The following is a 24,991-nucleotide window of genomic DNA, read 5'->3' as shown; positions in this document are numbered from 1 at the left end:
TACAAAAAAATCCAGGCTCAGCCCTTTCAACACTCATCTTACAGGACTTCCGCATCAGTTTGAAAACACCAACATTACAACTCATTCTTCATATGTGGGAAAAGATGGAAATCGCTAGGTGCTAAATCAGGACTGTAAGGTGAATGCTTTAGCCGTTCCCACCCCAATTGTGCAATCTTGGCCTGTGTTTGTGCAGCCTAAGGGGGCGGGCATTGTCATCGAGCAGGATGACACCAACTGAGAGTAGGCCAGGGTGCTTGTGTCGAATTGCCGATTCCAAACTTTTCGAGGTCTTGACAATACCGGGCAGCAGTAATCATGCCTCCTCGTTCCAGAAAGTCAATGAGCAGAATACCCCTTTCATCCCAGAAGATGGTCACAAGCACTTTCCCTGCCGATGGCGTCGTTTAGAATTTCTTTCGCATTGGAGAACTTGGATGCTTCCACTCCAACGATGTTCTCTTGAATTCGGTAGTGAAGTGATGAACGAAGCTCTCATCACCTGTCACAGTGCTCATGATGAAGGCATTTCCTTGTTCCTGGTATTGCATTAGAGCATCAAGGCTACAGTTCATTCTCGTCTGAAGATGTTCAGAAGTGAGTTGGCGAGGAACACAACATGCTCAAACTTCGCGGTATCGCAAGTCCTCATGGATGTTGCTGCAAGCGGTACCAAGGGAAATGTTTGATGTGTTGGCCACCTCACGAACCTTGATTCTTCTGTTCCCCCAGACCAGTTCCTCCACTTTTGCGATGTTCTCATCAGTGGAGCCAGTTGAGAGACAACCAGATCGAACTTCATCAAAAATCCCCACTCTACCTTGAGTGAACATGTTGAACCACCTTCTGACCATCTGCACAGACATTACAGTGTCACCGTACACAGCAACCATCTTCCTGTGGATGTCAGTGGATAGCAAGCCATTTGCCCATTCGTACCGAATCATGGCACACACATCTTCCTGACACCAGCTGTCCAATTTCTCGTGCACCTGCCATGCTGCCTTCCTCTCTAATGGCACGAGTCTGGTGTTTCACAATGTTCCGTCATTTCCTTCCCCTCTGCGCATGCACCTCCATGTTTGCGGGAGAAAATGCCTGTCGTTCCTTGAAGGCGACAGGTAGGGATCGTCAACCATGTGCATGGTGTTACACAATTATTTTTGTAACAAATTTTACGACACAGGGAAACTTATATATTGAACGACCCTCGTATATATAGGGTTATGTTACAATGAGCAAAAAATGTTCAAGTAATCCTTTTATGGATAAAGAAAGAATGTAACAAAATTTAGCACAAATACATTAATCTGGATTAGTTTTACTAGATACTTAATTAAGTTGACACCTGAAACTGAATTCGGTGCTTGTTGATCACAAGCTATAACGTTGACTAGTTAAATGATCATACAAAGTGAGAACATTGTAAGTCAAATATTTCCAATGCTTTTTGTAGTTTCTCCTGAGGAAATAAATTCTCAAGCTTATCTATTTCTTTCTGTAAGCACTCTCAATACAATACAATACAACACAAAAATCTACTAATTCTATGATATTTTGACCAAAGGTTTCTGGGTTCCTTTCCTGGTGGTTGTACAGTGGTTCGTAGCAAGGGCGCCCACAGGATTTTTGTCAGGGGGGCAGAGGGGGTCAGAGTCACAGAAACTTTTTATTATTATTATCATTATTATTATTGTTTTTATTGTTATTACATTATTATTACTACTACTACTTTTTTTAATTACATACATTTGTAATTTCCTTATTCTGTACATCTATATACAATTTGCATAACTATACTTAACGTTAATTCAAGTAGGACAAAATGCTGTTTTTATAGTTAGATAATCAGTGTAAAATAGACTAAGCTTAAATGTAACCCTACTTCAAATAATAATAATAATAATAATAATAATCCTTTGCGCAACAGCCCTAAAGGGCCTTGGCTTACATAAGAATAATTGCTGTAATTTACAGCTTGTAAGTCACAGAAAACAATATTTTTTGTTACAAAATATCTATGCAATTTCACCATTCGAATTACATTAACTCTTTCCAGAATTCTCAGGGGGGCAGTTGTAGTATTCTTTGAAAGTCCAGTTGTATCAAACATTGTCATAAATGAAGTAATTTCTTAAAAAAAATTTCCAGACAAAGTAGCACAATCTCTACTAGGAGTATTTATCACACTCTTCCACTTGGTTTCACACCCCAATTAGGTGTTTTATGGTAATTTACTTATAAATTACTTTTATTAAAAATTATATTGTAGTACTACCTGAATTTGACACTGTTTTCTTACATGTGATTATTAGAGACAGGATTTTTAAAGAGAAAAATTTTACTCTAAAAAGGTCAAAAAAAATGGAAAATTATTACCAAAATAAGGAAATGAAAAAGGACTATAGTTTATTTTTGCACTCAACTAAAAATATTGTTTTAAATTAAAACACAATATATAAAACGGGATACATTAAATTTTGTATGAAGTAAAGTAAAATGCAAGAAATTTAATGTATCCCTTTTTATACATGAATGGTGTATATTGTGCTTTCATTTAAAAAAATATTTTTAGTGGAGTGCAAAAATAAACTATAGTCCTTTTTCATTTTTTTTTCTTTTTTTAAAGGTAAAGTACAGCGAATAATCTTACTATCCGTTTCAATAAATCTTCCTTGAAACAATTTAGCACATCCCATAGCTTGCTGCCACTTGTACCTGGCTTCACCATTTCACTGACACTCAATACTGTCGTCACTGTCACACAGTAATATTAAAATTATTCTCAAAAACTTCACATAAAAGTCTAAATCTAGCATAAAAGTGCGCTTTCACCTCAACAGGCATGGTCCTTACAATGCGTTCGTTAATGTTTAAGCCCAGATTGTATTGTTGCAACAATCACTGCAACATACTCCCAACTCATGGAGCGAAGAAGGTATTGTTCCTTCTTTCCTCTAAACTGCACCAAATAGACAATGAATGTTTTGTTTAGGGAAAATACAGTCATACAAAATATTTGATATCTTGTCAATAAAGGGACCAAGGAAGATTTTTTTTTTCAAAAGAAGAAAATAAAGAAATGTAGGCTGAAAAACTAGTCAATAAAGGGACCAGAAAGAATTTTTTTTTTTGAAAATGAAAATAAGGGACTGGGCTGAAAAAGGGAAGTCAAAACTATGTAATCTTTACTTATGTGAAATTTTGAAATTTTGTATTTTCACTAAGGGTACAGCCATACTCTTAGTGGATGAATACAGAGAGTCTTCGAAATTAATAGGATATAACCTTTAAATTGTGCAGCGCAGAAAAACGAAAATTTCAAAATTTCACGTAAGTAATCTTAAACCGCATCCATCATGAATATGTAATCTTCTTGGTGAAATATAATTATCAAGCAACAAGTATCAAAAACACTGTTATTTATTCCATGATCCACATTGAAAAATAAAAAATGAAATTCCCTTTAAAATCCGGTCTCTAGTGATTATAAATTTGTATTCATATTTAATCTCCCACCAGACGTAAATCGGGGATCTTTCCAAAGGCAGTGTCATAATTTCCCATTAATTTCAATTTTACAAATACAGTTGAGACGTACCTCAGGTGCGGGGTTTGTACGTAAATTACTGTAGATCCCAGCAAAATTTAATTTAAAAACATGTTAACTTTACCTTATTTCTTCGTAATGTATTTCTCCGTAATTCGTTGTTATACGTACTAATTTTCATAAATTACAGTTGATTTGTACGTAACCTAGCTACAACAATGTCACAGAAGTGGCAGTTTTCAGTTTCTACTGGTCGACCATAGACAACAGTAAGAGGAAGAGTTACGTGCTTGACAAGAAAGAAAAATTTATATGGGAAGTGGACGCTAATCCACACAAAACTATAAGTGAAATAGTAGCAGATTTAGGCATCGCTTATAACTTTGCAGTCATTAGCAAAAGAAATGCCATTTTAGACGATTTTTTAGAATTTGGTAGTAAAACTATAAAACTGTACTGACTACTGTAGTATTTCAGTATCAAGGTGTTCACTAATAAAGTTGTAAATGTAGGGAAATTGCCCCGTACCGGACACACTTAAACATTTTGTTTATTGTACAGAAAACCTGTTAATGAAACAGAACAAAATCAAAAGCTAAAAATAAAGTACAACATGAGTTATAAGATAATATAAAAATCACACCTAAAGAGATTGTTTATAATTGCTTTATTGGCCTCCCCGATGGCGCAGTGGTAGCGTCGTCGCCTTGTAATGAAGGGGCCTGGGTTTGATATCCGGTGGAGGCACTTGGCACAGTGGTTCGGATCCCACTTTAAACTGTATGTCCAGTTCCGATTAGCCTTACTGTGCATAAAGTGAACTTAAAACATCAAAACAATAACAATAATTGCTTTATTATGGCCTTTGAACAGTAATGCAAATTATGTCTTTCAAACAACTGTTCCCAGTACCGGTCACATTATGTTAAACATATAAAAGTTAGCAAAAACCAAGAAACATGCACAAATATTAGTAACATTATATACTGTATATTGTTGTTAGGGAGCTTACTGAAATCATTGCACACAGAGTTCACACATGAAGTGAGCTATATTGTTGCTGTCTGCACACGCAACGTGAGCCCAACCAACTTTTGGGGACAGAGAAGTGTCCAGCTGCTTCCCTAACACTAAACTTCCCTGTAAACACAGCATCTACATCCCTTTTCATAGTTTCTTCTTCCCATTTACCTTTACGTCTTCCTACCATCCCGCTACAAATTCCTGCAAACATAGGAGGGCTTTAATTTTTTTGCCACACGATTTGTTTTTCTGTCCGGTACTGGGATCACAGGTAGTGTCCGGTATTGTGACCACGAGAGAGGTTGGAATAAATTGCTAAGTAATAAAACCTAAGAAACATTTTGACTATGTCAACATATTATTATATTCTCTATTCATGTGGAATCTTTATGAAGACACAACATTTCTGTTTTACTCACCTCGAGGGGCTCAACAAAGTGTGTAAAAGTTATCGGTGGAGCACAAAAAACAGGTGACGTTCACTTCACAACGAACTGCTGCACAATTACAAGGCTGAACTCCCAAGTGGCACGAACTACTTCAGGTTCTCGTGTTGATGTAACGGTACATGACATCATATGCTGCCACCTAGCGTAGCAGTGCGTAAACCTCTCCTGTCCGATACTGGGGCAATCTCCCCATATGTATTTGAGAATCAAACTTTTAGATTCGTTAATTTACCATTTTTATGACAGAAATAACCTGTATTATGTATCTTGTTCCTTAGATAAAATTACACTATTTTCGTAATGATATGACGTGGTATCTAAGTCTGATTTGTAACTAATTCCCAGTTATCCGTATTATTTGCTCTTCACCTTGAGATACATATAACTCAGGTTCAACTGTATCCCCTGCTCTCCTCCTGATATAATATGCAAGAAAATCATACACAGAACTATGTTTGCATAAAGTACAAAATTTTGATCTTTATATTTTGCCAGCCTCCCTGAGAGAGGGTTCAATATGCAGTCAATGGCAAGAAAAATGGGATGCTTACATCCTGACATTGTGGCTTCCCTGTTATGTGTGTTGCCTAACTCCTAGGTGTTGGCAGAACTTTCTATTGGTCCATTCCCATACTGGAAAACCAATATTTCGGGATCTACTATATGCTCCATTTATATTGTTGGTGACTCCACAACGAACCCACAGGTCTCAGGTTCCAAGCCTTCCTCAATGCATGGATGTGTTCATGCATTTCCTGAGTTCATTATCACAAGAAGTAGAAAAATGATGTAAAGTAACCAAAAATAGAAAAGAAAGAAACCTTTTGTAATACCCTTCTGTCTGTCAAGGTTAATCACTACCATGAGGATGGATTGTGAATTTATAAGTCTTCCTTTTCCTGGGATCCCAAGCAATAACCTGTGACTTTACATTGTATTGGGATTCAGGCTGATGATTTTCGGTCAAATCTGCACTAAAGTTATACACTTGAACATTACTGAACAGTGTAACTTGCAGACTATAATCAAGTGTAGGTATCTAGTGTATAATAATCAAATCCAATGCCCTTTTAGATATTCAGTGAAAATGTTGTTTTTGTACCTCTTTGTTTTTGTTTTTTTAGTGAGACATGAAGCTGTACTTTGTGGTGTATCTAAGGATGTCCCAAAAAGAAAGCTTGATTAATTTTCTAGTAACATACATATGGCAGTGAGATGTCCTACAGACTTGATCACTCAGTATTAGTAATGTAGCTACTATTTATTGAGGACCACCTAATACATAGTACATCACTATTTTAAATTTATTTTACAATTGAATCCTCTATTTTATTTTATATCATCTTCACATTATTTATTATCATTTTTCTTTTCTGATACCAATAACAAAATAAATTTGTATAATCAAGGGTAGAAAAATACAATGCCCAGTTGGCATGCCACCTGAAAATTTTCACCTGGCGACTGAATTTTTAAATCCAGTTCTATTTTTTTTAAAAAAAACATTTCGAGTTCAATTATGTAAGTTTCCATTGTTTTTTTTAAAATAATGAGTACAGTATTTGTTTTTTAATGTTTGTGTGTTTTCTTTATCATGTGTATCATTAAATCACAGTAATAAACATGCGATTATAAATTTTTTCATGGTTGCTAGCTGCATTTTAAAATGTGCAGCAATATGGTAGATACGGAGAAACTAGTACTCATTTTATCCATAAAACAGTTTTTTCTTCTACGTTTTATTAATTTCAGTGGCCACTGCCACCATCCTCGTTGGAACTTGCTGTACTGTTGCTTGACGTGCATCTTTTGTTTGTAGTTCTCCGGCTGCCGCTAGATGCACTGTTGTTAACTGGACTATGTCTGCGTCCGTGCCGTCTGCTACTTCCCGGTGTTAACTGTTGTAGCAGGGGTATTCAAGTGTGGTGTGCCTGTCTGCTATCAATGTTTAGCTCATGCGGGAATCAAGTGTTTCGTTGATTTTGGTATCTACGAGTGTATGGGTAGTGTGTTTGACTTGTATTTTATGAATTTTGTGGCTATGGTATTTGATGTGTTTAGCAAGACCAGTAGTGGGTTGGACTTTTTTCGCATCTGTTAGGTGCTGTTGGATTCTTTCATTGACAGATCTGATGGGCCTGCCAATGTAATGTACCTTGCACGTGCACTCTACATTGTATACACCTGGGTTATCAAGGGGAGAGAGGAAGTACCGTTTGTGTTTGTTTAGTTTATGAGCTATTTTGACATTGGGTTTGTGCGCTACTTTGATGCCATATGAGAGAAGGGCTTTGGATATGTGGTTGGATGTGGTGGGATGGTAGGGGAAGGCAAACCATTTATATTGGCCGTTGGAGGTTGATTGTGGCTGGTTAGGGTGCCTGACCTGTATTTCCGCTTAACTGCACCAAGTGGAAAGTTGTGCCACTGAAATAATAGAACGAAGAAGAAAAACAGTTCCGTGGATAAGTGAGTACTAGTTTCTCCGTATTTATATACTACCGTGTCTCTCTCTCTTCCCAATTATGAATATGGTAGACACAACCATATTTTAGAATGTATTAAATAGTTATTCATGCTATTAAGGCCATTCCGGTGCAAGAATTAATTTCTTTTAATCCATTCTTGTATTAATTAATAAATGTTTTAAGATCCCATTTTGTAGCTTATCTTCGCTAGATTCATGGCTTTCTTAAAGTCTATTCTAAAATGCAGTACTAATACAGTCCCAAGTACACATGCATAGGTATGGGAAATACATGCTGCAGCAGCCAGTTCATCAGGCAGGAACATATTCTATTCTTGTGTGTCTGTACTTCATTACATCTTGCTGATGAATCAGATTTCTTTGTGTATTTTTTACATTTCATGATATTTCTGGTTCTGTGGGAATCATGATTATGCAATTTTCTTCTACGTAGTTCAGTGGTGTGCATTTCCTACACAGGATATTGATGTTTACCTTACAGATTTAATTCGAGAGGTTAGAGAGGCTGCAAGAATTCGAGAGGAAGCTTTACTTGCTCGAGTGAGGCTTATGGTTGGTGCTCCAGACGAAGGAAGAGGTTCACCTCGTGGCGTACAAAATGCTCAACGTTGGGGTTCAACTTCACGTCATCAGCAAACATACACTCCAGAGCCATTGACTGAAAACCATGGAGATGCTGTAAGTTGATTCCAAATATCTTTGTTAATTCATTTTGTGTTTCTGCATGCTCATTCATAGCTCTGTGTGTTGTGTTATATACTTTGCTTATTAAAGAAAAACCCAGTCGAATTAAATGTTCTCTTATAGGCACTTTCCCTCGGTACTTTACATAATACTGCATAGAAATAAGAAAATTAGAGTGAATGATGTTTCAGAATGTTTTTGTCCGGTACACCTCAAAACAGTCATGGAAATTGAAAATGATATCCAGATTTCTTGCTTTGCCACATTGTCTTGTAACACACAAATCACCTCTTTGTTGGGTTTTTCTTCTCAGAAGCTGGGATATAAGTGGGAAAATGTGCTAAACTCATTTTGTCACCTGCAGTCTTAAGGAACTTTCAGACAGAATTGACATGTGACAATCTGCAAGAGAGACTTGGCTCTTGGAAACAAATGCAACCTTTCATACCAGTCACACAAGCTGTACATGTTGCTTGCATGTGACTGAGATGGGCCATTTTTTGATAGCGTGCCTTGTGCCACCTTGCAGTGAGTGTTTTATCCCAACAAATTATATGCAAACTCTAAAATTCTTGTTTTGTAGTATAATAAAGCATCAATGTGCACAATGTTTCAAATTTAAATACAATTAGTCCATGAGCTTGGGTTCAAAATTCCACATATTGGAACCACCTGAGGTGGCAAGTTCTAGTAATGGTTTTTGTAATGCTCCATGTGTGAGGGAAATTTTCTGATGTGATAACCTCAGCAGAGTGGTAGCTTAATGGGAGTTACAGCCACTTTTGTCTCCAGAACCCGTGAAAGGCTTTTTGTACTGATAAAAATGGATACTTTTTAGAAAGTACTTAATTCAAAGCAACATAAGCTATACAATTAATCTATATTACCTTCTTTTAGCAAATGTTGATTGCATATTTTAATGTGGAATGCAATAGTAGCAACTAAATCCTTTCAGTCATTAGTTGGGTTTGGATAAGGATATAATGATGATCATGAAAGATACAAAACATTGTATTGCTAATGGTTAACCTCGACAGTATTGTAAGTTCAGATGCTTATTATTTTTTTTAAAATAGAAATTAGAATAAGCTCTGCAGCAAAAGGTTATAACAATCAATCATACTGCTCTCATATCATCATCGTCTGAGTCCTCGAGTTGAAAATCAGATCCTTCATCTTCCTGCTGTTTCTGGTTGTTGCATGTTTGTAACTTGCCTTTGTATGTGCACTTGACTCCATTGGACAGGCAAGTTCAGTTTGCAGAACGCACACAATTTCATGCTAACAGTTCCAAAACCACATCAGGTGTAGGTGGTGAACTCGTCCACTGAATCTTTACCATTCGTCCATCCATATTCTACAGGCTGGCACCGTAGGGTTTGCCTGCAGATCACACTTCCATATTGCTTCTGTTAGTTGTCTCATAGAATGTGCATGAAATGCCAGTCTTTGCATGGTGACCAGGATTCAATCTCTCCCCTCTTGGCACACAATACCTGATAGCACAATTCATTTACCAGTGTTTGAAATGGCAACATACATGCAGGAGGTAAAGTACTCAATCTTCTGAAAGACTTCATAACTGACCTCCCATGACTGACCAAGCTGACTAAAGATTTCCTAGTAGGAACAGTCTTTTTTTACCATCTTCAGAGCTATGAGCTTCCCACAACCGGCAAAGACACTGGCACTGCCACACCCTTTGAAGGCATATAAGCTAATTAGACTTATCACAGATGTTTTGTCAGATTGAATTTGCTAGCTTGTTGATGTCAACAAAATGTGTTCGATTCTCGATCCCACACATCTAGTAAATGGGACAGGTGATCTTCTTTGGGAACCACAGACAAAGAACCATGACATCGGTATCTCTAGCTGCAAACACGATTGCCTATGGCCCAGAATTTGCAGCATGCAAGGCATGTAGGAACAGTCTAGTTAGTATCAGCTCCTCTTGTGTGGATCGCAAATCTACCACTTCTTTCCACTCACTGTCCGTTATTTTGTAGCAGGTTTCCTCGCAGCTCACGTACAGGACCTGGGTATTCAGCATATTTCTGCATTGCGGGGATTTCCACTATTCTACTAAGAACTTAAGGCTGATCTTATTGAGAGAACTACACAATAATGTATCCACTGGTGGATGTGGTGCCCTACTGCATTGCTGCTATACTTGTGTACCTGTGCATCATGGCTGAACCCCTCTTCAGTCTTTCAACGCCTTTGATTGAACGCTGGCTTTAGACATACAAGACCTTTCACTCTGCACTCCCTCATGGAGAGCCCCGTTCAAAGCCAACATTGCCAGCTGTGTGAAGGTTTTTGTTGTTTCCTTAATTTTTTGCACAAGGTTCATCCCATCAGTGATGGGCCCATGGTAATAGGCCCAGTGGGTTGTAGAGGGCTTCTTTCATGTTCAGTAAGTAGCATTCTGTGACTAAAGGTCTGCATTTGCAAGCACTTCTTCTGCTTTTGATCTTTGGGTTTTCTTTGTGCAGACATTGGAGAAGATCTTCATGTTTTGTTTGGCCATCCCATCATAAAATTTCACTGAAGGTGGATCTTCACCTAATCATGTTCGCTTAAATGTCTGGTAGGCTTCCTCTCTGACCTCAAGAGTCCTCTGATGATCCTTGGCTGCATCTGGTAGAGCCATGCTGACAATGGACAGACTAACAAAGTTAGCGTCATCAGAACGCATGGGATTCAGTCAGATGTTCTCCATGAGATCGATGGGGGATTTTACATCTGCTGCATCTCTCCTGATCCTTGAAGTTTCTAGATCTTGATGAGACAATTTGAACTTGTTTGACCTATTGTGTGTCTCAACTGTTCCATATATATGCTTTTGTACTCAGTTGGAAGTTAGTACTTGGTCACTGCATTTTCCTTCAAACTAAACCCCTTTATCTCTCCTGGTGTCTGGGTGTCTTTTGTTCATACTTTCTTCCATTGTTTGATCAATAGGAAATTGGCCGAAAGTGTTGCTGGAGCTGAGTTGAACTGAAAAGCCAGAGTGCTTTGGCGTAGTCAGTTGGTTTCTCATTTGACATGGAATTCTTCTTCCAAGTTGACACATGTTCTTCCAGTGTTCATCTCAGTAACCACCGACAGAGCATTGTTGTCTATGGTTCGTGGTCTTCCAGCACATGGTGCATCATTGCCACCTTTGAATCTTTTACCACATCATTATCTGGCACATTTTCTTCCCTCCCTGCTGCTGTCGCATTTGTTCCAAGTTTAAACTCGAACAGTGTACAGGCACCAATCTCGCTGTTAGGAGTACCGATGCTTCAATGGAGTACTTTCACTGACCATTACCTGCTGGTTGAATTTATATATGCCCACCAACTGACAGTCATCTTATCTGTCTAACCTTGGAACTTGCAGTTTGCAGAGTGCTAGATGTTCTCCATCATCAGAAACGGACACAACTTTCCAGGTTACGTTTATAATTCATCAAGTTGTCCTGCACGATATGAACTTTTACGTACACTAAAGGTAAAAGGACTAAGGTAGGCCACATCTTTGTGATTCAAGACTACTGGTGCCACTTTTTCAGTTGCTTGTGAACACTTTCCAGCTGCTTGAAGTACACAGTTCCATTGATTGTCTGTTCAGGTTTATTTGATGCTAACCAATGATGACAGCACCATAAAGTATCGTAAAGAACCCACTTCTCATTGCATGCACTCTTGTCCAGAAAGGGGTCCTTCTGTAGACGTGCCATCAAGAACACACAGGCACTTGTTAGTCCAACACTACAAGATAGTCCATAACCTTGGCAATCCAGATGTAACCTACAGGCTGTACTTTGGACGATACTGACCTTACCATTTCTTTCTTTACTAGCAATCCTCTTCCATGTTATGTAGTTGTTTGATTACAGCTGCAATATAGTGTGATGTTTCTCTAACTTTTAGTCAAGGTGTGTTTGACTTCTTGCTGTCTTAAAGGTGAACAATGAGACTTAAGTGGCCTCCTGTGACACTACCTCAGACGTGAAAAACTATAGAACATATGATCCTACATCAGTGGCGTGCGGTGACATTTTCCGTTAAGGAAGCAGATCCCGAAAAATTAAGAAACCAAGAATTCATTGCTTCTACATGGTACGTTATAATGAAAAAGTTAGTACTACCTTATACTGTTTCCATAACATCTAAGGGAAAGATGAATGTCCTGGCGCAGTTGTTCATTTTTTCGAATTTCAGTTGGTCTGTTGTCAAACGTATTTAATGCAACAGACGGTCATGGATGATTGAAACAATTTTCAAAATTTTCACACACTGCAATATTCACAAATCCACTTTGTCACCACCTAGATTTTTCCGTAATAAATAGTAAACAATGTCAACACTAAAGTTTTTGAAGCAAACAAATAGAAATCACCCACCTGAAAAGCCATAACTTTTCACCTCACAAAGCTCTTGAAAAAATGTGACTGCGAGTGGTGGCGAGTTTTACCAACTCTATTTGGCGGATGTGTCCATGGACATGTTAGCTGTCTTAATAGACCGAACGCTCGGAAACGTTTATCTTCACATAGAATATATCATCCGTATGTCAGCAATCATTTTGTGTTTCTCCTGTGTTTTGAAACTTTATAGTTTATTTATGAATATAAATTTTAACTAGCTTGGTGGATATGCTACATCGCTGACAGTATACAGTACACTTGGACACTTAATTGTGCAGTTTGCAACACTGAGGACATCAGCAGGCTGACCGATGGCACTCTCTGCTTTCTTCCTGCCCTTAAGGGTTGGAAAACAAGCTTTGTTTCCACACAACGTCCCCTCCCATTGGATTCTTGAAGGTGGCCGGGGTATTTTATTCGGGTTTCTGATGGCATTGCTAGCAGTGGCGTGCCCAGAATTTTCGAAAGGAGGGGGTTTGGTATACATTTTTTAGTAGTCAGCTCTCATTTTGCCATCTTTTCCTGCATTTGATGTTCTTATTTTTAGGAATACTGGGCCAAAGGGGGGAGGGTTTAACCCCCACCAACCCCCCCCCCCTTGGGTACACCACTGATTGCCAGGGTGGTGATACTATGCAGATGTTTTGTAAACAGGCCACGAGAGGGTGTTGATGGCCCCATATCGGAAAAGGACGAACCTTGGACGCTTGCAGGTTGATATTCTGTTGAGGCAACCTGGAAGAAATAATGAGAAACCAAAAGTTAAAGAATTAATTTGTAAAAGTTATGCTGTGTACCACCACTGCTGGCCTTGCTGTACAGGAGTGCACGCGCATATCCTACATCACTGTAGTTCTTAGGTTCTTTCCTTTATTACTTAACTGTGCTAGCACCGATATTGAAGAGAAATACTGAAGAAAATAATAATGATAGTATTGAACAACCTTCCTTTAATTACAGTTGTGCAAATTCCACAAACAATTAAAACACCACCAGATCAGAACACACACACATTTTTTCGTCATAAAAGAATACACAAACTCCTACTAACCATAAACTACAAGTTAGTCCATAAGTACTTTGTGAAATTACAAATTAGCATTATTTGCTAGAATTGATATCATAACACTTGAAGAACACATATTCTGTTTAATCCTTTCACTTTTTATTTCCAACTACTCGGTTATGCATAGACATGAATAACAGAGAGTATTTAATTTTTTTTATCCCTGCCCTTTCTATCTTAATTTTTCTTATTCTTGTAAGTATGTTTACATTATAGAATTATTCATATTTGAGTTTGCAGTTGTTACAAGCATTTGAACACGTTTTTTGATGTAATATTGAGAACACATGCTTCCTTCAACTGACATTTATTTATGTAGAAATTTTCAGCAAAAAATGCAGGCGGTACAAGCGTAAGTCGAATTATCAACATGCGCAGGAGGAACGTGGATCTGTCAGCTATTCCCATTGTGTGGCAAAATTGTTACACTGTCAAAAGTTCATTCCTGTTTCAGTGCAAAGGGTTTGCTTTCATAATGAAACGGAAAACTGTAAATAGCAAAAGCAGAGACTTAATATTTAACGTCTTTGAATATTTGAGGGAAGTTAGCTATAAAGAGCGCATTATACTGATACGGCGATAGGGAAGGAAATATTTTGAAGTATGAAGCAGGGCAGTGTGTACTGAGTGAGTACTGTTATTTTCTTTAATATTTATTATTCTCATGATTTCGCTTGAGTTTGTTGGTTTGGTCAGTCGGTCATTAGAAATAAACAACTACTAGATAGATTACAACTGATTTTTTGCATGTGGTAATCGCCCGGCCCTGCTTGGTTGATATATGCAAATGTTCTTATTCTTCTTGTTCACTATTATCAACGGAGAGAGGGAGAAAGTTTTTACTAAATATTTTTGAAATCTACAATAATATTGAATATTTTAGATCGGTATTTCTATGTTTTTAATGATTTTGTCAGGTTATCGAATGTTGAATTATCTAATAATCCAATAACATCGCTCTTCTCGTGATCGTCAGAAAATTCACCGAGGTATTTCAAATTTGTATAAATTAATATTCTTTTATATTTTTCATGAAATAAAACTCTTTCACAGCCCTCACTTTCAGTGAAAGGTGCTTGGCAAAACATTTAGCATCATTATGTACAGAAAAAAGGGAGCGAGTATTTGAGAGGGGTGATACTTCTTCTGGATGTGAGGCTGAAGTGCACACTAGGGTTGCCCTTATTTTTAAACTTTTGAAATTCTCTGGTCCAATATATAAAAAAAGTTTGCCTTGCAAAATTTCAGCTCAGTTGCACTATTTTAAGGTGACCCCCAAAGGCATTGAAGTTTCAAATTTTACCAACATAATAGTCAAGCATAATCGAAAGACAATTTTAAATACAACTGTTTTCTACATACAGTTATGTACAAGAAAATTTAACCAAGATATTGAACAAAGATTGAAACCAAAAGAGAAAGAGAAATACTTCACACAATAAAGTCTAAAATGGGAATAATAGCAATTGAAATATTATAATTAGAGTCCAGATTTATAAGCGCAATCAAACAGTAAAATAAAATGACAAACACTACAGTTCTTCTTCAGTGAATTCCTATTCAATGTCTGTTTCTTCACCAGAAATCTTTTTTTATAAATTTGACACAGTGTTTTGTAACTAGGATTTTTCGGTAATACCTGACTGAGCTTGTCGGACGCAATTTTAGCAACACCGTGAGTTTCTGAAGATGAAGACAACGTTACTGAAATTTCATCAATCAGAGAAAGCGAATGTTGCAATGGATTATTTCGAGCTTCCAACTGTGTTACGAGGGTCACTATTTATATGTTGAGCCTAACAATGAAAAGACAGGAATTTGGCATTGAAAACTGCTTTATTGTTTTTCGAAGTATTCTCCTTTATGGTCAATACACTTTTGCATTCGTTCGAACCATTTGTCAAAGCAGTTTTTCCAATCTTCTTGAGACACCTCCATAATATGGTTTTTGAACGCATCAACGGCGTCTTCCGCCGACGAAAATGGTTGTCCACGCAATTTATTCTTGACATTCGGGAACAAGAAGAAGTCATTGGGTGCCAAATCAGGACTGTACGGCAGATGACCCATCAATTCGATATTTTGACTGTTCATAAAGTCGGTTGTTAGACGAGATGTGTGACAGCTGGCATTGTCTTGATGAAGAATGATCCGACAGCGTTTGTTTTTTTTCCGTATTTGACCGAAGACCTCTGGCAAACAAATTGTTGTGTACCATTCAGAGTTGACCGTTCTACGTTCCTCTAAAGGCACAGTTGCCACGTGACCAGTTTTCCCAAAAAAACAGGCGACCATTTGTTTCGATGTGCTTCGAGCGCGAACAACTTTTGTTGGATTGGGTTCATCTTGAAACACCCATACAGTCGACTGCTGTTTACGTTCCGGCTCATATGCATATATCCATGATTCGTGACCTGTTACAATCTTATATACGTCTTTTGAAGCACCACGATTGTATTTATTGAGCATTTGTTTGCACCAATTGATGCGAGCGTCTTTTTGAGTTTTTGTCAAATTGTGTGGGATCCAACGAGAACATACCTTTCTCACAGCTAAATGATCATGTAATATTTTATATATGCTGGTGGAACTAATGCCTATGGTTGCCTCAATCTCACATTATGTCACATGACGATCTTGCAGTATTATGTTTTGCACAGCATCAATGTTTTCTTGAACAACAACTGATTTTGGACGACCTTCGCGAATCTCGTCGGTGAGCAAATGGCGGCCACGATTAAATTCGTTATACCAGCGTTTCACAGTGGCAAAGGATGGGGCTTCATCGCCAAATGTGGAAGCAAGTTGATCGATGCACTCTTGTCTTGATAATCCACGTCGAAAATCATAAAAAATCATCGCATGAAAATGTTCACGAGTTAATTCCATTTTATTGTTGTCGTGCAATCGCCAAGGCAACATAAACAACACAAATGAAGCTACTGACAAAACATTTGAGGTACGTTATGGTCAATAATGCCAGACGATTCCGTGCAAACGTCAAATCGCGCCTAACTTCAATCAGTGTTGCCAAGGCTCAAAATATAAATAGTGACCCTCGTATAATATCAGGTAATTTGTAAAATTGATTATGGATGTACTGTATCTTTTCATGGATGCCGTTTTTAGCAAAACATTCCTGGGCTGTGACAATGCTGGCTACAACTTCTGCATTTAAGGTATACAAATCTGTTTTCACTCCATAAAAATATTCCGCGTAGTATGACACAGCCTCTAACCACTAACCCCATCGAGATAGAACTGGCTCAGGAGGTAAAGACAAATTTGGAAGGAGTTCACAAAATTTTTGGATTCCAATCGGTGATTTTACAAAACTTTCTTCACGCTGGAGACAAGAAGATCCACGTCTTTAAAATGGCTTCTAACAGTTTCAGCGATCCCATGTAAACCGTGAGCAAGGCACATCAGGTGAACTAATTTAAGGTAAAGAACTTTTAATCCAGCTCCCGCTTTAACAATGTATGGAGGAGCATCACTGAGAAATAACAATACATTGTCATATTGTACCCTTCTGGCCACAAGAAAGTTAACGAGTCATTGAAAAATTTTGCAAAAGTGGAATGATTTACTCGGTCAAGTATTTGTATGTTAAGAAGAAATGATCTGCTGCCTGCTTTCATAACCAACCACAGCACTATACATGCACTGTCCTGCTGCATCATCTGTGGTTTCATCTATAGAAATCCATATGTTTTCGTGCTTCAGTTCATCCCGAATATTACGAATTACATCTTGAAAACACTGTGGTACATAGTTTTTGCGCAATGTGAATTCATCTGGCACCCTTTTGTTTGTGTATATTTCTAAAAACTTACAAAGCTGTGTATTATTTAATTTCCACAACGGAATGTCTGCAACCACTAATGCTAAACACAAGTCTTTCTAAAATGTATCACATGAACTCGATTGTTCACCTACATTGCTTGTAATCAGTTGCTGATTTAACTTAGATTTCTTCTTAAACTTTTCCTTATGTCGTGTTGTATTAATATGCTGCACAATGTCATATTTTTTCTTTGCAGAAACACTCTTTTCACACAAGGAACAAAATAACACATTACCGTCCTCACTAAATATATTATTGACCTCGTCATCCCAATGCCGTCATGTGATTGAAATAGGATTAAAATATGAGATTTGGGTAAAATATGCTATTTTAAATCAAAATCATAAAATAAGCAAACATAACCGTTTTCTGCAAAAATAAGCATTTATAAGCACTTTCAACCTTAGTTAAATAGCTCATCAAGGTATGTAATACGAAGTATAACCTTTCTTCTTACCATTAGAAGTCTGGAAAAGAATATGCATTTTGCTTATAAATCCGGGCTCTAATTATAATATACCAGATTTTGCTGCTTCAGTAGGCCAGTTCTGGTGGCTGAACAATGTATTGCTTTTGTTTTTCATTCTTGGCCAGAATGTTCTGATAGCCTTGAATTAGCTTCACTCCTCTCTCTGGTTTTCAGTGTTTCCAACCCATGTTCAAAGTTTCGACCCAGCAGAAATAAAATCAAAGATGTGTTTTTCTTTGAAACGGTTAAGGTCTTCACTTCTAACAATGTATCATTTAATTTGATTTTCTGCATCCCAGTAGCCATTTGTTGTTTAATCTCTAGTGGAATTTAATCATCAAAGAATGAGAATACCGCAGTTTCTGATGAGAGATACCATAAATAGTAGGGATGGGCCGATATGAAATTTTGGCCGATACCGATATAAAATTTACCGATACCGATAACCGATATTCTACCGATCCGATATAAAATTAGAAATGGTCCTTGAAGAACCTGAAATGATCATTGATCTCCTTAATAAATGCGTGTTTCAAGGTGATTGCAGTGCAAAAGAAGTTGAATATTTAGACATTTATCTTTTTAGAAAGAAGGGCATGGAGATTATCCATAAAAATTACAGCAAAATGTTAGAATTTTGCACTAAATTATAAGATATTTATCGATATATCGGATCGGTAATTTTACCGATAAACCGATACACCGATATGCCTATATCGGTCGATACCGATAGAGTACCGATTAATCGGTCCCATCCCTAATAAATAGTAATCATTTCAATGCTTTTTCTGACATAACTGTTCTTGTAGAAATTCCAGCATACTGGCACAGATATCTTAGGTGACATGATCTATCCCACTACTGTTTGTTGCCTGTGGTCGACCAGGTCTCCCTAAATTTTCTAAGTAAATTCACATCTGGTCAAGAAGTTGCACCCATTACTGCATTAAAACTACTTTCCAAGACTAATTCAAAAATGTTATGTCAACACAGATAGTTGAGTAAATCACTATCAAACATGTCTCCAGATTTGTACAGGTACCACTTTTTCAAACAGTGTTGCTTGCAGTTGTATCAAAACAAAACACCTGTACTTTTTCTTGTATGCCCCATTTTCAAATGTTTGGTAAATAGCTACAGCTTGATCGTCTGAAGATGTTTCAATTTAATAATAATAAACAATAATAATTGTTCTTTGCCGTGAAAAGTAACTATTATGGCAAATCTATCAACCTTTTCTATGCAAGATAAAGCAGGAAGCAGCTTGCTATCCGAAAAGAGTTGGAATCTACTGGTTGAATTTTCCCTTAATTTCTGCTTGTTTCTGTTCCCTGAATTCTTTCCGTTGGCTTTGTATATTCTGGGGGTTGTACGAGCACTCATTAAAGTATTAACAAATATACTGGGTGTAACTTGAAATCTTTGTCTGAATTTAGAAAACTGCCTTATTGTCACTAAAATACTTCAATTGAATTGACTGAGAGTTGTTCAGTGATGCTGACGCAATCTATATAAAAGCCATGGACCTTTCTAGATAGTTCTAGAACCTTGTGAAGGATTCTATAACATTCGACAGACATCTTATTTGCAAATTATATTCTTATTCAATAATATTCTGCACTTTTTTCTGGAAAAAACATGATCAACAAGATAAGAACAGTTTAATATAAAGAAATATTTATTTTGTTAAGTCTGGAACTTTGTGGACTGTGGGGGCCACTTTAATACTTTCCGATTGAACTGAAATTTTATACCCAGTACTTTTACATGGATTGGAACAAAGTTGAGGGTTGAGAGATTAACAATATTTAAGTTCAGAAAATCACTAACTAAGAGCCACCCTACCCTAATGCACACCCATAATATCAGACCACCAGCTGCCACTGCTGATACCGATACTTGAAAATTGAAACAATTGAAAGTTGTTCCAAATATTGGTTAATATCTGTGTGTAAGTATGCCATTCTAATTATTTGAATTAATTTGCCAACAATTTTGCTTTAAAATATTAAAGAATTACATCAGATTATTAAATTACATGTTATGTTATTAAAAAATTCAGTTTTTTCACGTCAAACTGGTGCAAAATAAAAAGTAACTTTGAATTTTTTTCTAATTTCCAGGATAGTTAGACTCTGCCAAAGTGTTGCACGGCATTGTTGTGTAGTCTGTCAAAGACCAAAATGCCGGAAAAATATAGGCCGGTATTGGTAAATATATTCTAACCAATACTTTCCGATACCACTAGTATTGACCAATACCGATACATCGACATCGGCTCATATTTGGGATTCGTATTTAAAAGTTTGATAAGATCTTCAGCTAAAATAAATGGTTGTCTGTATCACAGTTGAATTGTTAAGTTCCAACAATGCAACATTATTGGCAAGATTCATTGCATACCTATTTATTTTTATGGTGGTTATCTCTGAAAGGAGCTTCAAGTAACTCTAAATTATTTGACTTAATTGCTAAGTGCAAAACAGGTGGGTGCGGTTAATATGGTTTAAATATTGCACAAGTGGTGTTTCATGTGTCCGCTTTGAAAATTGAATTCTTTTTCCGATAAATTTTGAAGGGCCACTACATTCATTAGCAGAGGTTAAAGCATTTGGGATAGAGATAGCAAGCAATATGACATTGCTTTGTTTGTTCCTGCAGTTCCAATTTCTCCCATCATGTGGCACTGGTGGGTTGGTGCTTCTTGGCCTACATTGTCTGCTGTGCTTTCTGCTGGCAATTGTTCTGGTTTATATTGTCTGGCAGCACTGGAGGGTGATGATTGTAAAGTTGGGCTATCTACTGTGTTATTCTGCTTGGTGCAGCATGGTTCATGCACCATGAATGGTTGAAGGGGTTTGTAAGGGAGGTCCAAATCTTTTCTTGCTGTTTGGGATTTTTTGAAGTACTGGGTGCCAAGTTTGGTGTGCTTGTCCATTGCCAGAGTTTAGTGCTGGCATTGTCTGAGTTTAGCATTGGTTTCTGTTGGATGATAACATATTCTCCATGAGGGAATAGCCATGGTAGCTCAGTCGTTAGGGTATCTGACTACCGTGCGAGGAACCCAGGTTTGATCCCCGGTGGGGGAGAACCGAGATTTTTTCCACCTGTTCAAGTGGCTCTGGCACCCACCCAGGGTCGTATAAAATGGGTACCTGGAGGAAACTCTGGGGGCAAAGGTGGTCAGGGGCATGGTGCTGATTACATCACCCCCACCTTCGGCCGTGATCAAGAAAGTGTGGGGCCCTAACTTCACACCCCCCTATATGCCCTCATGGCATGGTGCAAAGCACAGGGGAGCACTGTACCTTTTTTTTTTACCATGAGGGAGCCAGTTGGAAGAGGTATAGTTGTGGAGGAGATGGAGTGTTCTGTGGCATTGAGATGTGAGAAGCATGCTCTTTTTTTAGCATCTTTTAGGTATTCTCGAATTTGTTCTTGTACGGTATGATAGTCCTGCCGATGTAGTGGCTGTGGCACCAGCATGTGGTATTCCAGACACTGGAGGATGCAAGTTTTGGTAGGTAATATCTCTTGAACTTTGGTAGGGCTCTTCCGATTTAGGATACTGGTTGGTGTGTAAGTGTGATGTTGAATTTTTGCATTCCTTATATAGTTTGCCTGATGTGGTAAGGCAGTATGGAAAAGCAACCTGTTTGGGTTCTTGGTTACATAATTTAGAACTACATAATTTGTATTCATGTCCAGATATTATTAGAATAATTAAATCAAGAAGACGTAGGTGGGCAGGCCATGTGGCACAAATGGGAGAGGAAAGAGGAGTTTACAGGATTCTTGTTGGGAAACCTGATGGTAAAAGACCTGTAGGAAGGCCAAGACGAAGATGGAGGGACAACGTTGAGATGGACCTAAAGGAAATCGGTAGGGACGGAAAAGAGTATATAGATCTTGCTCAAGATAGGGACAGATGGAAGGCCTGTGTTGCTGCAGCCATGAACCTTCAAGTTTAAGAAGGCTAGAGAGATAGTTAGTTGGGTTCTTGGTTAGAGAGTTAGTTAGTTAGTTGGGTTCTTTGTTTGGGTCATCTCTGCATTGTGGGTGTTGGAACTGGGCTTTAGCTTTTCCACATCACATTGAAAGTTGACATTTTGCGTATTCATTGTTTAGTTGTATTTCTGTGATGTGTGCTACTTCTATTCCGAAGGTCATCTTCCAAGGAACTGTGTGTGGAGGCTCATCTATAGAAATTCATCCACACTCCGGCTTTCTGTTTGGGGTTGGTAGGATTTGTCATGTGCTAAGGTCAAGAAAATTGAGGTGAACATTTTCTGCCATGGTGAATTTAATATGGGGGTGTTTGTTATTAAGGGTGTGGTTTAGGTCATTGTCCTGTTGTAAATGACAAACATATCTTCTGTATCTTGCGTGCATGAACTTTGGTTTGGTGAGTATGGATTTTTGGGCTATATGTAACATGATGTATGATAGAGGGTGTGGAGATGGGGTTACCCATTGTGTCATTTTAAGACACATACAAGTTCAAATTAAAGGGGGAAGAGGGCGATCCAGCTCCTCCAATAACCCTGAAGGGGGGAGGACACTAGTGTGCGACAGCCTAAGAAGGGTTAATTTATTTTTTCTCATATATCGATACATAATTTGCACAGATGGAATGAAATGAAGCGAATATTCTACAATTTTACGACACACGTGACAATGTAGCTGATGAAATTTGTAGGTAACCAAAAGAAGTTTAGGTGAAAGACTATAGCCACGCTAGCCTAGCATCCAGCACGGAGACAGTCTTTATGGCAGTCACCCGCTGTCGACTGTTAACATCCAATTAGGCCTACCAGTGCCAATATGTCTCTTCTAACAAAGTTGTTCCCACAGAAAAAGAAAAGAACGGGACCTTAAATTTCCTCGACATCACCATATTCAGAAAAAACAATCGTTTTGCAACCAAAATATACTGCAAACGCATGGCAGGATCCCGATTCATACATAAACATTCCAACCACTAACCAGGTCAAAAAGACATCTGGAACAACTTTGTTAGAAGAGCCGTGCACTTAAGTTCCAACAACCAAGTGCTACTAGAAGAATTGTACATTCTAAGACAACAGGCCTCCCTTAATGGCTACAGCCCCAGTGTAATAGACCAGAACCTGCTATAAGTGAAAGAAAGGGAAAAAAACAGAAAAAATTAAAAAAAACACCATCCCACAAACGAAGAAGAGGATCCACGACTATGGCTAGGGATACCATTTATACCAGGCCTTTCCACCAAACTCAGACGCATCCTGGAAAAACGAAACTACAGAATAGCATATCTTCTTCTTCTCTTCCATTCCCTTATGCCGTTAAGCATCGGGTACCTCGTTCTGTCCATCTCATCCACTCCGTCCGGTCTTGACTCATTCTTCTAATTTCTTTCTTAGTTTTTCCATATTTTAATCCTATCTTTTCTATTCTATCTTCCCATGTATTTCTTAGCCTGCCTCTTCCTACTCTACCCTCAACCCTCATCTCCATCACTTGCTTGGCTTTCCTATCTTCATTCATTCTATTTACATGTCCATACCACTTCAGCTGGCGTTCCTCTACTACTTCAGTCATTGTCTTCTTTTGTTTTACCTCTTCTCTTATTCTTTCATTTCTTATTCTGTCTCTTCGAGTTTTCCCCACTGTTCTTCTGAGATATTTCATCTCTATTGCTTGAAATTTACTTAGATGTTTATCTTGGAGTGCTAAGCTTTCTGTGCCATATCCCATGATGGGAACTACAATTGAGTTGTAGAGTTGCATTTTTGTTTTTATACTGATCTCTCTTTTTCCCACTAAAGTATTACTCATTTGATAATATGCTGATGCTGCCTTCTTTGTCCTATTCATTATCTCTTGATCAATTTTCCCACTGCTACTTATGATAGTTCCTAAGTATTCATATGTTTCTACTTTCTCTAGTTGTTTCCCTTCGCATATTATATTCAGGGCTTCATTTTCCTTGTCCTCTTTAGTCACCCGCATGATCTTACTCTTTTCTATATTAATCTTCATGCCTTTCCTTTTAAGTTCTTCATACCATTCTTCCACTGCTTGCTGAAGTCTTTCAGGTGTATCTGATATCAGTACGATATTATCGGCATATAATAGTGCTTGGATATATACTGGCCTTAATCTCCACATACCTATCTTCGTTCTGTGTGTTCGTCGTTTGCATATTTTAGCAATTTCGTCTAAAAAGACGTTAAATAGGATTGGACTGAGGCTGTCTCCTTGTTTTATGCCTTTCTCAATGTCAAATTCACCTGAGTGTTCGCCATCTACTCTAATTGTTCCTACAGGATTATTATATACAATTTTTATTGCATTCAATAATCTTACTGGTACTTTCTTTGCCTCCAATGCTTCCCATACATATTGCCTAGGTACTGAATCAAAAGCAGCTTTTAGGTCTATAAAAGCTAGATATGTGTCCTTGTTCTTGGCAATTCTTTTTTCCATAATCGTTCTTATAGTATATATATGATCTTGTGTTTGCCTTTTAGGGCGGAATGCTGCCTGCTCCTCCTCCATATCTTCCTCCACCACTTTTCTGAGACGTCTTTCTAGTATCCTTGTGTATAATTTATAAGCGACTGATGAGAGGCATATTGCTCTGTAGTTATTACAATCATAGCTACTGCTATTCTTATGTAGTGGGATAATGATATTTTTCCTCCATTCATTTGGTATTTTGTTTTCCTTCCATATTCTTTGAAACATCTTGGTTAAATTCTTAACTACTTCCATACCTCAATATTTTATTAATTCTGGATTTATTCCATCTGATCCTGCTGCTTTTCCTGTCTTCATCAGTTCTATTGCTATTTGTATTTCATCTTCCTTTATTTCCCCTTCTATATCTGAGTCTTGTACCTCCATGTATGGTCCATATATCACCCCTACCTCCTCTGGGTTATTATTTTCTTTGTGGAATTTTTCACCATAGTGTTTCCGCCATACATCCAACACATCCTTTTTTTCTGTGA

The 24,991-nt window shown here is 37.8% G+C and overlaps 1 protein-coding gene across 2 annotated transcripts in view; it reads left to right on the top strand.

Moving 5' to 3' along the window:
- LOC146000351 (uncharacterized) overlaps window positions 1-24,991 on the top strand; it is a 154,599-nt gene that overhangs the window by 30,069 nt on the left and 99,539 nt on the right. For both annotated transcript variants that reach the window (XR_014443494.1, XM_083137893.1), the window contains exon 4: window positions 7,992-8,188. Coding sequence is in view for 1 of the 2 variants with exons in the window: in XM_083137893.1 (XP_082994019.1) it covers window positions 7,992-8,188 (197 nt within the window). In the remaining variant the exon portion in view is untranslated. The remainder of the gene's footprint in view (window positions 1-7,991; window positions 8,189-24,991) is intronic.

The sequence above is a fragment of the Lepisma saccharinum genome, chromosome 16, assembly GCF_977018435.1.
Source record: "Lepisma saccharinum chromosome 16, izLepSacc3.1, whole genome shotgun sequence".
Taxonomy (NCBI): domain Eukaryota; kingdom Metazoa; phylum Arthropoda; class Insecta; order Zygentoma; family Lepismatidae; genus Lepisma; species Lepisma saccharinum.
The sequence above is the reverse complement of the archived record's forward strand: the minus strand, read 5'-3'. Positions and strand labels throughout refer to the sequence as shown.